Consider the following 13759-nt stretch of genomic DNA (forward strand, 5'->3'; position numbering starts at 1 on the left):
ATCTCAATCACTAAATTATCGTGATTTTATTGTTAAATATTAAATATTATATCCGAATATTCCATTTTTAGAAGACTTAGAATAACAAATCATGTTTATATTTAATAGGCGAATTTAATTACCATAAATTAGTAAATTGTTATAAATTAAGATATAATCCGTTGATTTTGCCTAACATAAATTAATGATTTTGATATAAACGATTTAGATTTAAATGATTAAGGAAATATATACATATTATGGATTTTAAATGATTAAGGAAATATATATTCAAAGAAAATCGAATAGGATAATGATTACTTAATAAATAATTCTTCAATTTTTAATATATAATGAAATGACAAAAGTTTATTTATAAAAATCTTACAAATAAAAAGTTATATTATCAAATGTATTTAAAAATGTTAATATAGATTGATTTGGTTGGTCAAATTAAAAATTAAAATAGTTTAAAAAGTCAACTACATTGAATATTACATACTAAGAAAACATGGAATGGTTTCTATTAAAACAAATATTAAAATACTCAATGTTTAAAATTTCGATCAAGATCTTTATAAAATATTTGAAATTAAGAAAATCTTGCCAATTAAGATAAATTTTAGGCATTGTATCTTACAAATAAAGTTAAATATCAAACGTAATAATTATCTTTCCTTTAATATTGAAAACCAATTTTTTTTTTTATCAACTGAAAAATGAACGATTGAGATTAAATCTCTAAACCCGATTAACATATCCGTTTAGTTAGTTAGATTCGCGTGTTAACCCAGTTAGAAATGATAATTATTTCATTTTGAAACTATAGTGTAAATTAATTGTGTACTTCAGCTTTAATAGTATAGATGTGGAAATTTATTAAAATATGATAATGTAGCAAATGACAAGAAAAGAAAAAGCAAAAAAAAAAAACAAATATTTTAATATAATTTGTTGTAAAGTGCATGTCGTTGTCTTTCCTTGAGAACGGCACGTAGTTGGAGAACATAAGTATTAGTAAAATCAAAATCAATCCACCTAGAGTTGTATGGGCCTAAATATTGGGCTTAGACACAAGCCTAGATGCTAACTTCGAAATTAGGCGCACGGGCGTTCGGAATCTTGAGAATTTAGGCTTTAATCATCAAGAAAATCAAAATATACGAAGCGTAACATCGGTGAGAAGTGAGAGCACCTTTGACATACTCAAGAATGAGTGAACTGGAAAAATAAATATGTTTTTTTTTTTTTGGGTAGAAAATAAATATGTTTGCTTACAAAGCAGAAGAAGAGAGAACAAATATTTCAAAGAAGGATCCCTCCAAGTGGAATAATCTGAGCAGCATGCAGCCATACACTCGTCATCGTCCGTTCGTCGCGTCCGCCACATCTTCACGTGTCTATTACTCTCTCTACACTCTGCAAATTTTCGTTTCATACAGTTTTAATACCAGAAAACTCTCTAATATCTCAAAGCTTAAACCTTACCTTTCTAGTCGTTTTGTTTTTAACGTACAATTTTTTCTTAAAACAATTTCAGCATTATAATTATAAAATTAAAAGTGCTGCCCATCTACAAAGATTAATCGATTATAATTTTTGAAATATACTTAACATTAAAACCAACCACACAAAAAATAAAAAAATTCAACTAATATATGATTTGACAAATAAATATATGTAATATGATTTAACTCTTTTGTCTTCTTATTCCTCGTTGTCTGGTTTTCAATAATACCCTATATACATATGATGCTGATGTGTAAGAACATGCACTTTAAAGAGCCATGCATACTGAAATGTGTCTACTCCCTCCATTTTACAAGCTCAACTATAGTTCTTATTTCCATTCGTGATTATTATTTCAAATTACTCATACGATGCATCTAATATAATCCCTCCATGACGGGGAAAAAAAAACCTGAAGAGCTAAAGAAAAAACGAGAGAATACAAATTTATTTCATAGAGAGATAGTTAATTGATGTAGACATGTAGTCATCCAAACAAAAAAATAGACTTATGATAATTCTATCGAAGCGTATACAAAACAATTGATTGATTAAACCTATAATTTTGTTAGGTTAAGTTTCTATTTGCTTTCGATATTAATCAAACCCTTACTTTACCAACCACATTGATTTTTCCAATTACTATTAAAAAAAAAAAAAAAAAGAGAATCTTTAAAGTTTTAAATTTATTTTTAGAACCACTTTACACAACAAGGTCTTCTATAAATAGCTAAACTCCATAACCCACAAAGTACAAGTAAGTAAAGAGAAAGTAAAATGGGTCGAGCCTCATCTATTGTCTCCTTCTCTTTGACACTCTTGATCCTCTTCCACGGTTACACAGCTCAACAATGGCCCAATGAGTGCCAGCTTGATCAACTCAATGCGCTCGAACCGTCTCAAGTCATCCAGAGCGAGGGTGGTCGCATCGAGGTCTGGGACCACCATGCACCTCAGCTCCGTTGCTCCGGCTTCGCCTTTGAGCGTTTCGTTATTGAGCCTCAGGGTCTTTACTTGCCCACTTTCTTGAACGCCGGCAAACTTACTTTTGTTGTTCACGGTGCGCGCGTTTCTATTTATATAACTAATCCACTATTTGCCCAATTTAGTTTTGTAAAAAAACTGTGGTTATGATATATAAAAGATAAAAACTACATTATCCGAATTCACAAATACTTGAACACTCCTAATATTTTATATATATATAACTTACATGTTTGGCTATGAGGTAACAGGAAGGGGTCTAATGGGAAGAGTGGTTCCGGGATGCGCCGAGACATTCATGGAATCACCTGGGTTTGGAGAAAGTCAAGGCCAGGGTCAGGGTCAGAGTCAAGGGTTCTATGACATGCACCAGAAAGTAGAGCACCTACGGTGTGGTGACACCATTGCTACACCATCTGGTGTGGCTCAATGGTTCTACAACAATGGAAATGAGCCTCTCATTCTTGTTGCAGCTGCTGATCTCGCCAACAACCAGAACCAGCTTGACCGCAACCTTAGAGTAAGTCCAAGCACCAAAAAGAAATTTCTTATTTTAAACTGTTTTTTAACGTGTTGGTTTTAGTCTTTCTTAATTTGGTTTGTTTGATTAATTGAAAGAGAACTTTTCTCGAATAAAAACTAATAGATCTTTAAAGATCAAACTAAGTAGCAACTTCTCGCTTATAATACTCACTTTTAAGAAAATCATTTTTAAAAAGAAATTCTGTAACCAGTTCAATAAAAACGCATTACTGTACATAAAACTTTGATTTGGTGAATTATTTTTAATTGGGATTATATTTTACAGCCATTTTTGATAGCCGGAAACAACCCACAAGGACAGGAATGGCTACAAGGCCGAAGGCAACAGAAGCAAAACAACATCTTTAATGGCTTCGCACCCGAGATTTTGGCTCAAGCCTTCAAGATCAACGTGGAGACGGCTCAGCAGCTCCAGAGCCAGCAAGATAACCGTGGCAACATCATCAAGGTCAAAGGTCCTTTTGGCGTCATCAGGCCACCGTTGAGACGCGGCGAAGGCGGCCAGCAACCACAGGAAAAAGCTAACGGTTTAGAGGAGACTCTGTGCACAATGCGATGCACCGAAAACCTCGATGACCCGTCGGATGCTGACATCTACAAGCCATCGCTCGGATACATCAGCACTCTTAACAGCTACAATCTTCCTATCCTCAGGCTTCTTCGCCTTAGCGCTCTTCGTGGATCCATCCGTAACGTAAGCTCCAAATGTTCAAAATGTTTTTGTTTAATTTTATGCTGATTTGCCAAGATAACTAACTATTGATTTTCAGATTTCGAATTTTTAAAACTTGAAAGAATAATTCGTTTTGATCAATGTGTATATATCTTACAATTTTCAACCGTTTCAGTTATGATAAAATATCTAGAATTTTATAATGTAACATCGGAAATTCATAAAATACTCTTCTTTTATAATGTTGCGTGAACGCAGAATGCTATGGTGCTACCACAATGGAACGTCAATGCAAACGCTGCACTTTACGTAACAAACGGGAAGGCTCATATACAGATGGTGAACGACAATGGAGAAAGAGTGTTCGACCAAGAGATCTCAAACGGACAGTTACTTGTCGTGCCACAAGGATTCTCAGTCATGAAACGTGCCACGAGCGAACAATTCGAGTGGATCGAATTCAAGACAAACGAAAACGCACAGGTCAACTCACTCGCGGGTCGTACCTCAGTCATGACAGGTTTGCCACTTGAGGTTATAACCAATGGGTTCCAGATCTCTCCCGAAGAAGCTAGACGGGTTAAGTTTAGCACGATTGAGACCACATTGACTCACAGCAGCGGTCCGATGAGCTATGGAAGGCCTAGGGTTTGAGGCTTGATTGTGCTCGTGCTGGAATAGCGTTTGAATTAAAAGTTCGGTTTGGTACGGTTTGTATAATAATAAGAATAAAAATATATAAAAGAAGTTCAACGCTTTAAAGGGAACTGTTTAGTTTTGAGTTTTTATTAGGACGCCTAGTGTACGAACGTCGTATAGTTGCGATCGTTTGACTCCGTACATGGAACCGTTACTGAATAAAATCTTGTCTTTCAGTTTCTTTATACTTTTGGATAACATAGCCGTTACTATATATTTGAAATTTCAGAATACTAAACATGCGAGACTATTAAATCTTAATACCGTTGCGAGATTTAACTTCTTAAGCTCAATTAGGATAATTAAATATTGAGTATACGCCATATGCATTTCGAGGAAATTAATTTTGAATTATACTAACATCATATACATCTACTACATACTAATAATTATAATGATCATAGAATTTTTTTTTGGCGGAACCACCAATCACTCTTTTAATTCACAAACAAACTTATATATGTATAGACTGATGAAAACCTGAAATTAATGCACATGATGACTCGTGTGTGGATGCATGGCATGATTATGGAAGTAACGAATCACATTATGTATAGTCAAGATCGGAAGTTTATACGCGCTAATTACCTTAATACTAACCACTCTATATCTAGGCGTCTAGCCAATACTAAGTTCACATTAGTCGAAACCCAAACAAATTGTTAAAATTGAATACATTTAGGTTATAAAACTTGATTAATTTAATTGATGCTATATATATTTTTTTTGCCATATTTATTTACTTTGGTTGTTATTTAGTTTCTTATACAATGAATTATGACTGAATGTCCAACATGGGGGACACTTGGCACACATGGCATGATGATGTGTTAGAATACAGACAGTGCCATTGCCATGCAATGTGACTCCTGTAGCCGTTGCAATCACAATGTGTCAATCTTGAGTATCCGTACTTTAACCTCAATTTTACTGCCTAATTTCTGAACATAATATATTTATTATCACACCATTCATAAGATATCGTAATTAACGTCTTCCAACACATTGTTTAGTAATTTGGATGGATCAAGGAAAATAGACACGTTTAGGGTTTTGGTCACATTATTCTTAGAGCCATTCAGTCTATCGTAAATTTGGCCGTTTATAATTTAGTCCATTGGTTTACTGAATTTTTACCTCGAAAGTTAATTTACTAATACACCTACAAAAGTAACTGACCGAAAACCAAATTCCTTTAATATTCCAACGATGGTAATTAGTAATTACTAATTAAATTCGGTTTTTTTTTCTTTCTGGTATTTGAAAAACACACATATCCATTTGTATGCAACCATAGAACAACACTAACCACCTCCTTTAAATACCATGCTCCTACTACCCACCAACCCCTAATTTTTTTTTATATACAAAACAGATTAAAAACCAAAAATGTATAAACTTTCTTTTTCTGCTCTCTCCGTCATATCACTCTCACTTCTCCTCTTCTTTCATGGCGGCGAGGCACGCCAGCAAGAGGCGCCGTTTCCATACGCATGCCATTTTAGCCAAATTAACAGCCTCACTCCCGCTCAGGCGACCAAGTTTGAAGCAGGTCAGATGGAAGTATGGGACCACATGAGTCCCGAGCTCCAATGCGCCGGTGTAACGGTGGTTCGCATCACCCTTCAGTCCAATTCCATTTTCTTGCCAGCTTTCTTCAGCCCACCTGCTCTCGCTTACGTTGTCCAAGGTAACGAAATCATTACATCTATATACATATATATATGTACAAGATTACTTGTTTTATTCCTCTTTTTATAATGTGTCTTTTTTTCTTTTGAATTATAAAACTTTAAAATCTTATAGCACTGAAAATTTCTTTCAAATAATTAGAAAAATTATATCTTGATATCTATTAAACTGTGTTTCAAAAAAGAAGTTAACTATAGAGAATCTCAACTTTGTGGTCTTTTATTTTTATTGTTTGCAGGAGAAGGAGTGATGGGGACAATTGCTTCTGGTTGTCCTGAGACTTATGAGGATATTGAAATATCAGGAAGTGGAGGAGGAGGAGGAGGAGGAGGCCAGCCTCGACGTCTAGAGGACATGCACCAGAAGTTGGAGAACTTCCGGCGAGGAGATGTGTTTGCTTCGCTTGCTGGAGTTTCACAGTGGTGGTATAACCGTGGTGATTCCGATGTCGTCATTGTAATCGTTCTTGATGTCACTAACAGAGAAAACCAGCTTGACCAAGTCCCTAGGGTAATTATCAACCTTAAGAAATTCCAAATTTATATTGCATGCAAACTTTACTACGGCTACCACAATATTAACAAAGAGAGACTGAGAGAGTGATTACTAATACTATGTATAACACATTATGTATGTATTAATTTTGTAAATCATTCATATGAAGATGTTCCAACTAGCCGGGAGCAGAACGGAAGAACAACAACAACCATTAAACTGGCCATCAGGGAACAATGCTTTCAGCGGTTTCGACGCAAACATAATCGCGGAAGCATTCAAAATCGACATCGAGACAGCTAAGCAGCTGCAGAACCAGAAGGACAACAGAGGAAACATAGTCCGAGCGAACGGTCCGCTCCATTTCGTCATCCCACCTCCACGACAATGGCAGCAAGATGGCATTGCTAATGGCATCGAAGAGACTTATTGCACGGCTAGGATTCATGAGAATATTGACGATCCAGAACGGTCCGACCTTTTTAGCACACGAGCCGGAAGAATCAGCACTCTTAACAGCCTTAATCTCCCCGTTCTACGTCAAGTCAGACTTAACGCCGTTAGAGGATATCTCTACAGCGTATGTATCCCCCTCTTAAAATCAATTTTAGATTCGGTTCGGTTAATTCTAGCGTTCAGGTTATTTTGCTGGTATACAAAATTTAATTTATTCCCAAGTAATGACTAATTTTTGTGCTATATATATATAAAAATCTGTGCCATGTAATTGGATTTCGTGGATATAGGGAGGAATGGTGTTGCCACAGTGGACCGCAAATGCGCACACGGTGCTATACGTGACAGGTGGTCAAGCCAAGATACAAGTGGTGGACGACAATGGTCAGTCCGTGTTCAACGAGCAAGTGGGACAAGGTCAACTACTTGTGATTCCACAGGGCTTTGCGGTTGTGAAAACCGCTGGAGAAACGGGTTTCGAGTGGATATCGTTCAAGACCAATGATCACGCTTACATTAACACGCTCAGCGGCCAGACATCGTACTTAAGAGGAGTTCCCTTGGATGTGGTCAAAGCCTCGTATGGAGTGAACGAGGAAGATGCCAAGAGGATCAAATTCAGTCAGCAAGAGGCAATGTTGTCTATGACACCTAGCTCTTCCTCTTGAGCATACGCGTTTGCTTTGTTTTTCCTTCCTATGATGTTATAATTAGTTTTTTTTCCAGTCAATGAAATAAATAAATATGTGTGACTAGTAGTAACTAAGTTTCAATGACAATAAGTTAGTTACTACAAAGCGGTTGATGGAAAAACAATTACAGAATGTTAAAATAATCAACCTTTTCATTATTACAATAACATCTATACACGACCACAGATTAATGAAGTGAGGTAAACACAAATTTCCAGATTAAAAATTCCAGTCACATACACATCTTAGCTTTTATGATTACGTTGATTATAGAGAGTGCATTAATTTTTATATTTTTTTCAAAGGATAATGGTAACGAAAATAAATAATAAAAAAGTAGTATGTAGAAGTAAAAAAACAAGGTTCCGGTCTGGTCTCGTAAAAAGCATTCAAAGTCCGCAACGATCACACACGTCTTTCTCCGAAACTCGTCTGAGATTTGGCAGATTTCGATCGATGTCGTTCGAGGAAGAAGAGGAGGAGGAGTCGTTCGAGCACACACTTCTGGTGGTGCGTGAGGTTTCCATCTACAAGATCCCGCCGCGAACCACATCCGGCGGTTACAAGTGCGGCGAATGGCTTCAATCCGACAAGATCTGGTCTGGTAGACTCCGCGTCGTATCGTGCAAGGATCGGTGCGAGATCCGCCTCGAGGATTCGAACTCCGGCGATCTATTCGCGGCCTGTTTCGTGGATCCTGGACGGAGAGAGAACTCCGTCGAGCCGTCGCTCGATTCGTCTAGGTATTTCGTTCTCAGGATCGATGACGGGAGAGGGAAGTATGCGTTTATCGGGCTAGGATTCGCCGAGAGGAACGAAGCGTTTGATTTCAATGTCGCGTTGTCGGATCATGAAAAGTACGTTAGGAGGGAGAAAGAGAAGGAGACTGGGGAAACGAGTGAGAGCGATAATCATATCGATATCCATCCCGCCGTTAATCACAGACTCAAGGTAAACTCATCTTCTCCTAAGCTTATAGGAATTCAGATTCGATATCAATGCGTTTATCTGATTGAACCTATCCAGATCTAAGGAACTATCAAATCCAGTCTAGAATTGATTGATTCTCAATTACAACTGTCATTATCTGGTTGTGTCCATGATTTCTGAGAGTGGTCTTTTGGTTTTGCTGAGTTCGTGATCGTATTTGTTTATCTCCGTAATTCATAACTCTCCATCTTACCATTTCAAGGAAGGTGAAACCATAAGAATCAACGTGAAACCAAAACCAACAACAAATGGCACTGGGATGCTCTCAGCTGCACTTTCAGGAACCGGGAAGCCAAAACCACTGGCACTTGCGCCACCTCCCAAAGCTGCTGGAATAACCAGGTCGCCTTTACCGCCTCCTCCAAACGATCCCGTCGCCTCAAGGATTGCATCTGATGGCTGCAAAGAATCAATTGATAACACAAGACGCAGGAACGAGCCTCTGTCTGATCTATCTCAGCTTAAGGTAAAAACAAAAACTTGTCTTCTTAATTGCATTCTTCTTCTCTTAGTTCACTCTCAATTATGATTGATATTTTGGTAATACTCTGTAGAAGAATCTACCTTCAACGGTGGGATCAGGATCGAGCAAGTCAACAGGAGCTGCGTCAGGTTGGGCAGCTTTCTAAGCAATGGAGTGTAAAATTTAAGTTCTTGGACAAGTCCGGCTTCATCTTCTTGTCACCTGAGAGCGCGAGACAATAGCCAACAGTCTTTTTGATGTATGTTACTGGTAAGTTTGATGTGTGTTTCTTTGTAATCCCATACACTCCCTGTTTTATTTTTTCTTTCTTCCTTATTATCATCTTTGTTACATTATCAAATTATCACTAATCATATTATCATGTGGATGACTGAAATATTAATATATCAAAAGAGGATTTTTCACAAGTTCATCTTTGTTTCTACGTACAGTCTATGTCATAAACGGAAGAAAACTAAATGCTGGATCTATTTGCTATATCTATATTAGTAAAAGAGAAGTACAAAAATGAAATGGGCGGGTCAATTAAAAAAATTACTCAAAATTACCCGATTCGGAATACATGGATACTTAGATTATTGGATCTTAATTTGGGTATGGATATAACCCATTAATAAATAATTTCGAAAATATTTAAAATAAATATTCCAGTATTTTAGGAAACTTATTAAATAGAAATGATACAGTTCTATATTTTATGAAACTATCTCTATATTAGTAAAAGAGAAGTACAAAATAGAATACGGGTCGGGTCAAAATTAAAAAGTTAACCCGATTTCAACAATTGAATACTTCAAAAGTGGATATTAAATTGGGTTTGGATACATATATCGGATACTTTCCATATCTAATTTTAGGATTGTATTATATCCATAACTAATTAGAGGATTTCCAAATATTTCTCTAACTAATTTAATATAATCTATTAAAATAATTATTATTCTTCTTTCACTTTTATTTGATCTTATTTTTAATTTATGATATTATACTATATAATATAAATATTTAATAATAATTTAACTTTTTTTGCATATACTGCAATTTGAATTTTTTGAAACAGACATATAATACTCAACTACACTCGGTTAAATATTTTGGACAATGGTTTAAAATCATTATAAGTATGACCAATATTAAAACCATTGTTACATGAGCATATTTAAAAATTTTAAAAGTTTCAAAATATTATGATTAGGAGGTTCAAATATATATAAACTTTAGAATTTATAATATGAATTTTTTTTATGACATAAATGTAATTTGGAGACATAATTTTAATTGATAAAATATATTATATATCAAACTATTTAAAATTTATATTGTTCACGGGTATTTTGTTAAATCACAATTATAATGATAAAGCGAGTTATGAATAATGTTTTTTACAAAATGGATTATGTTACGGGTTGGTCCTTCAAAAAAATTATTGTAAATATGTAATTTTACATATATTCCTACTTTTACTACAAAATGGTCAAAATGAATATTTTATCGACAAATATTATTTCGTGCTGTTAAATTTTCACCGTGTTTTTAATTGTATCAAAACTCAATATATAATTATTTACTCACTTTTTCCTTTATTATTTTATTTAAACTTATTATACAAATATATGATTCACCGTAATCGACTGGATTGCAATAAAATTAAAATGTAACATATTTTAATCCGTTAATGGTTATATATATATATATATATATAAATATTTCCTCCGCGCTGTAGCGCGGGTCCGAACCTAGTTTGCCTGATAAAGCAAATGTACAAGCAAGAAATATACAAAACACATAGAGTAACCATTTTTTTTAGTCACACTCGATACGCTGTCGTATTGGTTTGTCTCTATTTGTTTTGTAATACCGACGTGGCGGCGTGCAAAGAGAAGGGATCGTTAAAGTAATGACGTGACGAAAATATATTGGTATTACGTGGATTAAAAGTTGAACGAAACATATTTAAAGGGCCGCATAATCATATTTGACCAAGGCGAACAACGTCGGTCCAACAACTAATCCCTTCTTCACCTACTACTACTATCTGACTGTATCGGAGCGCTGGAGACTTGAAAAAATGGCGGAGAAAGATGCGACGGCGAGTGGCGGTGACGCCATTAGAGTTAGTGGTATGCAGTTCGCATACGAAGTTGAGGATCCTATATTCTTCGACTTCAACCTCGATCTTCCAGTTGGCTCTCGCTGCCTTCTCGTTGGTGCTAATGGATCTGGTAGGATCAGTCGATTTTTCTTTCTTTTTTTGCTCTTTTTGGGTCTATGAGTCTATTATCTTGATTCAGCTTTTGTATTAGCGTTTCAATTTCTTTACCTTCTGCTAGAATCGAAATTTAAAGTAATCCTTGTTCTGATTTTATTCAAAGTTTGGACTTGGAAATTGCCCTATGCCTCTGCAATTTAATGAATTTATATTTGCTAGCTGTATGATTTATTGGGCTTCTTTCGTTTAGAAGCTACTTAAATCATGGGTTTGATTTGGTTCTTCTGGAAAACTAAGTCTTGTGTTCCTTTGGAACTCAGGCAAGACAACCTTACTGAAGATTTTGGCTGGAAAACATATGGTGGGAGGAAAAAACGTTGTACAAGTTCTTAGCCGCTCAGCTTTCCATGATACTCAACTTGTTTGTAGTGGTGACTTGTCTTACCTTGGAGGATCATGGAGTAAAACCGTTGGTTCAGCTGTGAGTTGTCTTTCTACTGTTCTTTCTGCTTCCATTTCTCATGCTTTTTGTGTTATCTTTAAGGAATTTGATTGCTTAGAGCGTAACTAATCTTTGATCATGTTACCGCATTATCGATATGAGATTGCCTTCTTTCTTGATTCTGCTATATTTTAGGGTGAAGTTCCTCTCCAAGGAGACTTTTCAGCAGAACATATGATATTTGGAGGTAACATTGTCTGCCTTACAGCAATGAACTTCTGTAATTTGGTTTGTTTTCTCTTATTCAGGCTTCGACTGAAGGAAATTTTTGTTTTGTTGTCCTAATAGTTGAAGGAATTGATCCCGTACGAAGAGAAAAATTAATCGATCTTCTTGATATTAATCTTCAATGGCGTATGCATAAGGTTTCTGATGGGCAGAAACGGCGAGTGCAGATATGCATGGGACTCTTACATCCATTCAAGGTAAAAAGAACATGGTTTCAGAGAGGCTGTTTATTCTGCATCCTCTAAAATCTCACATGGTCATTGTTAGTTATGTTCTCCTCTGGCTTTAATGAAAAAAAAAAACCTTGTTCTCGAATTTGTTTTTGTCATTGCTGACCCTAGTTTAATCTGATTTTACAAACTTCTTATAAAATATCTCATCTGATCGCAGGTATTATTACTCGATGAGGTCACTGTGGACCTAGACGTCGTTGCAAGGATGGATTTACTGGAATTCTTCATTGAAGAATGTGATCAGGTATTATTCAATATCTCCTAAGTATATATACTCCGGTTCTATCGATTAGTTACTGGAATATGATGCTTAACCATACAAGGAAAAGCTTTCATATTGGTTCTTGTTGCTGCGAAGTGATGTTGCCTATGATTACTATCAGGTCCTAGCATGTCTATGATCTGTGTTAGCTCCCAAAGTGTCAAAGTTACTTATAGCATGCATGTATCCTGAGTTCTACAGCACTTAATAGTTGGACAAGGTTTTATAGCATTCAAACAAGTAAATGCAGTTTGATAGAATTCTCTTGAGTTTGTAATTGTGCATTAGTTAGTAGATGATCTTTGACTTGTGTATAACATTGGTTAACTCAGAGAGGAGCTACAATTGTATATGCAACTCACATATTCGACGGGCTAGAGACATGGGCGACACATTTGGCCTATATTCAGGACGGTGAGCTAAATCGTTTATCAAAAATGACAGATATTGACGAGCTGAAAACTTCACCCAACCTCCTCTCCGTGGTAGAATCTTGGCTTCGTTCTGAAATCAAACTCGTGAAGAAGAAGAAGATAAAGCCTGTGGCAGCATGGAAACCATCTCCATTCGATAACTCTCCTTTCAGGTCATCAAGACACATGGCTTATTACTGATGATTGCTGCTAATTTACCACTGAGTCTGAGGTTATCGATACACTTGGGAACAGTTGATATTTTGTGTTTGTCTAGCTACTATGTACTCTCTTGTGTTCATTAAAGTATATAATGTATACAACAATTGAACAAAACGTACGTGTTGCTTTGACACCTATGTATTTCCATCTTTGAATTTGTTTGTTTTGTATTAAATTTTGATTTTTGGACATCGTTTTTGGATTGCGTATTGTGTGATTTATAAACTTAGATTTTAATACCATACGTCCAAACTTACGTATTGTTAGTTTAGTATTAATTAAACTTGGATCAGGCCTTTAAAAAAAAAAAAAAAATTAAACTTGGATCGTAACAACATTACATCGGTTTAAGATTGATTTTGATTTTAGTGGTCTAAAACAATATAAACTACATCGGTTTAAGATTGATTTTGATTTTAGTGGTTTAAGATTTCAACGAAACGATGTCGGTTCCCAAAAAACATATTACAATGAAAAAAAGGAAAAAGATAAAT

General features: G+C 35.5%; 4 protein-coding genes across 5 annotated transcripts; all 4 read left to right on the forward strand.

The window, feature by feature from the left end:
- The first annotated feature begins 2249 nt into the window (after window positions 1–2249).
- Window positions 2250–4574, forward strand: LOC17898069 (12S seed storage protein CRB). Its single transcript, XM_006303614.2, has 4 exons — window positions 2250–2548; window positions 2724–2992; window positions 3281–3709; window positions 3947–4574. The coding sequence occupies exons 1-4, from the start codon at window positions 2266–2268 to the stop codon at window positions 4340–4342; spliced, it is 1377 nt and encodes a 458-aa protein (XP_006303676.1). The 5' UTR covers window positions 2250–2265; the 3' UTR covers window positions 4343–4574.
- A 1137-nt stretch (window positions 4575–5711) lies between these two features.
- On the forward strand, window positions 5712–7880 carry LOC17899766 (12S seed storage protein CRD). Its single transcript, XM_006306241.2, has 4 exons — window positions 5712–6077; window positions 6318–6589; window positions 6744–7154; window positions 7321–7880. Exons 1-4 carry the CDS (start codon window positions 5777–5779, stop codon window positions 7696–7698), a joined length of 1362 nt encoding a protein of 453 aa, XP_006306303.1. The 5' UTR covers window positions 5712–5776; the 3' UTR covers window positions 7699–7880.
- Window positions 7881–8070: 190 nt separating this feature from the next.
- On the forward strand, window positions 8071–9608 carry LOC17897567 (uncharacterized protein At1g03900). Of its 2 annotated transcripts, none has more exons than XM_023777043.1 (3): window positions 8071–8673; window positions 8915–9178; window positions 9270–9608. In XM_023777043.1, the coding sequence occupies exons 1-3, from the start codon at window positions 8179–8181 to the stop codon at window positions 9339–9341; spliced, it is 831 nt and encodes a 276-aa protein (XP_023632811.1). In that variant the 5' UTR covers window positions 8071–8178; the 3' UTR covers window positions 9342–9608. The 2 variants fall into 2 exon arrangements, with proteins under 2 accessions (XP_023632811.1, XP_006305353.2); XM_006305291.2 differs by having other exon boundaries at window positions 8073–8673; window positions 9267–9608.
- A 1533-nt stretch (window positions 9609–11141) lies between these two features.
- Window positions 11142–13458, forward strand: LOC17897398 (ABC transporter I family member 19). Its single transcript, XM_006305417.2, has 6 exons — window positions 11142–11418; window positions 11726–11886; window positions 12043–12094; window positions 12196–12332; window positions 12526–12612; window positions 12963–13458. The coding sequence occupies exons 1-6, from the start codon at window positions 11265–11267 to the stop codon at window positions 13242–13244; spliced, it is 873 nt and encodes a 290-aa protein (XP_006305479.1). The 5' UTR covers window positions 11142–11264; the 3' UTR covers window positions 13245–13458.
- The last annotated feature ends 301 nt before the right edge of the window (window positions 13459–13759 follow it).

This window comes from Capsella rubella, unplaced genomic scaffold (assembly GCF_000375325.1).
Source record: "Capsella rubella cultivar Monte Gargano unplaced genomic scaffold, Caprub1_0 scaffold_1, whole genome shotgun sequence".
Taxonomy (NCBI): Eukaryota; Viridiplantae; Streptophyta; class Magnoliopsida; order Brassicales; family Brassicaceae; genus Capsella; species Capsella rubella.

What these genes read in the sequence shown, in the direction of transcription:
- LOC17897567 (XM_006305291.2), top strand. Translation starts at nt 8,179, where the DNA reads ATGTCGTTCGAGGAAGAAGAGGAGGAGGAGTCGTTCGAGCACACACTT. An exon ending in CCGTTAATCACAGACTCAAG is followed by an intron (nt 8,674 to 8,914) that starts GTAAACTCATCT and finishes TACCATTTCAAG; the next exon opens with GAAGGTGAAACCATAAGAAT. An exon ending in CTGATCTATCTCAGCTTAAG is followed by an intron (nt 9,179 to 9,266) that starts GTAAAAACAAAA and finishes AATACTCTGTAG; the next exon opens with AAGAATCTACCTTCAACGGT.
- LOC17899766 (XM_006306241.2), top strand. Translation starts at nt 5,777, where the DNA reads ATGTATAAACTTTCTTTTTCTGCTCTCTCCGTCATATCACTCTCACTT. An exon ending in TCTCGCTTACGTTGTCCAAG is followed by an intron (nt 6,078 to 6,317) that starts GTAACGAAATCA and finishes TATTGTTTGCAG; the next exon opens with GAGAAGGAGTGATGGGGACA. An exon ending in TTAGAGGATATCTCTACAGC is followed by an intron (nt 7,155 to 7,320) that starts GTATGTATCCCC and finishes TCGTGGATATAG; the next exon opens with GGAGGAATGGTGTTGCCACA.
- LOC17898069 (XM_006303614.2), top strand. Translation starts at nt 2,266, where the DNA reads ATGGGTCGAGCCTCATCTATTGTCTCCTTCTCTTTGACACTCTTGATC. An exon ending in AGCTTGACCGCAACCTTAGA is followed by an intron (nt 2,993 to 3,280) that starts GTAAGTCCAAGC and finishes TATATTTTACAG; the next exon opens with CCATTTTTGATAGCCGGAAA. An exon ending in TTCGTGGATCCATCCGTAAC is followed by an intron (nt 3,710 to 3,946) that starts GTAAGCTCCAAA and finishes GCGTGAACGCAG; the next exon opens with AATGCTATGGTGCTACCACA.
- LOC17897398 (XM_006305417.2), top strand. Translation starts at nt 11,265, where the DNA reads ATGGCGGAGAAAGATGCGACGGCGAGTGGCGGTGACGCCATTAGAGTT. An exon ending in GACTCTTACATCCATTCAAG is followed by an intron (nt 12,333 to 12,525) that starts GTAAAAAGAACA and finishes ATCTGATCGCAG; the next exon opens with GTATTATTACTCGATGAGGT. An exon ending in TCATTGAAGAATGTGATCAG is followed by an intron (nt 12,613 to 12,962) that starts GTATTATTCAAT and finishes TGGTTAACTCAG; the next exon opens with AGAGGAGCTACAATTGTATA.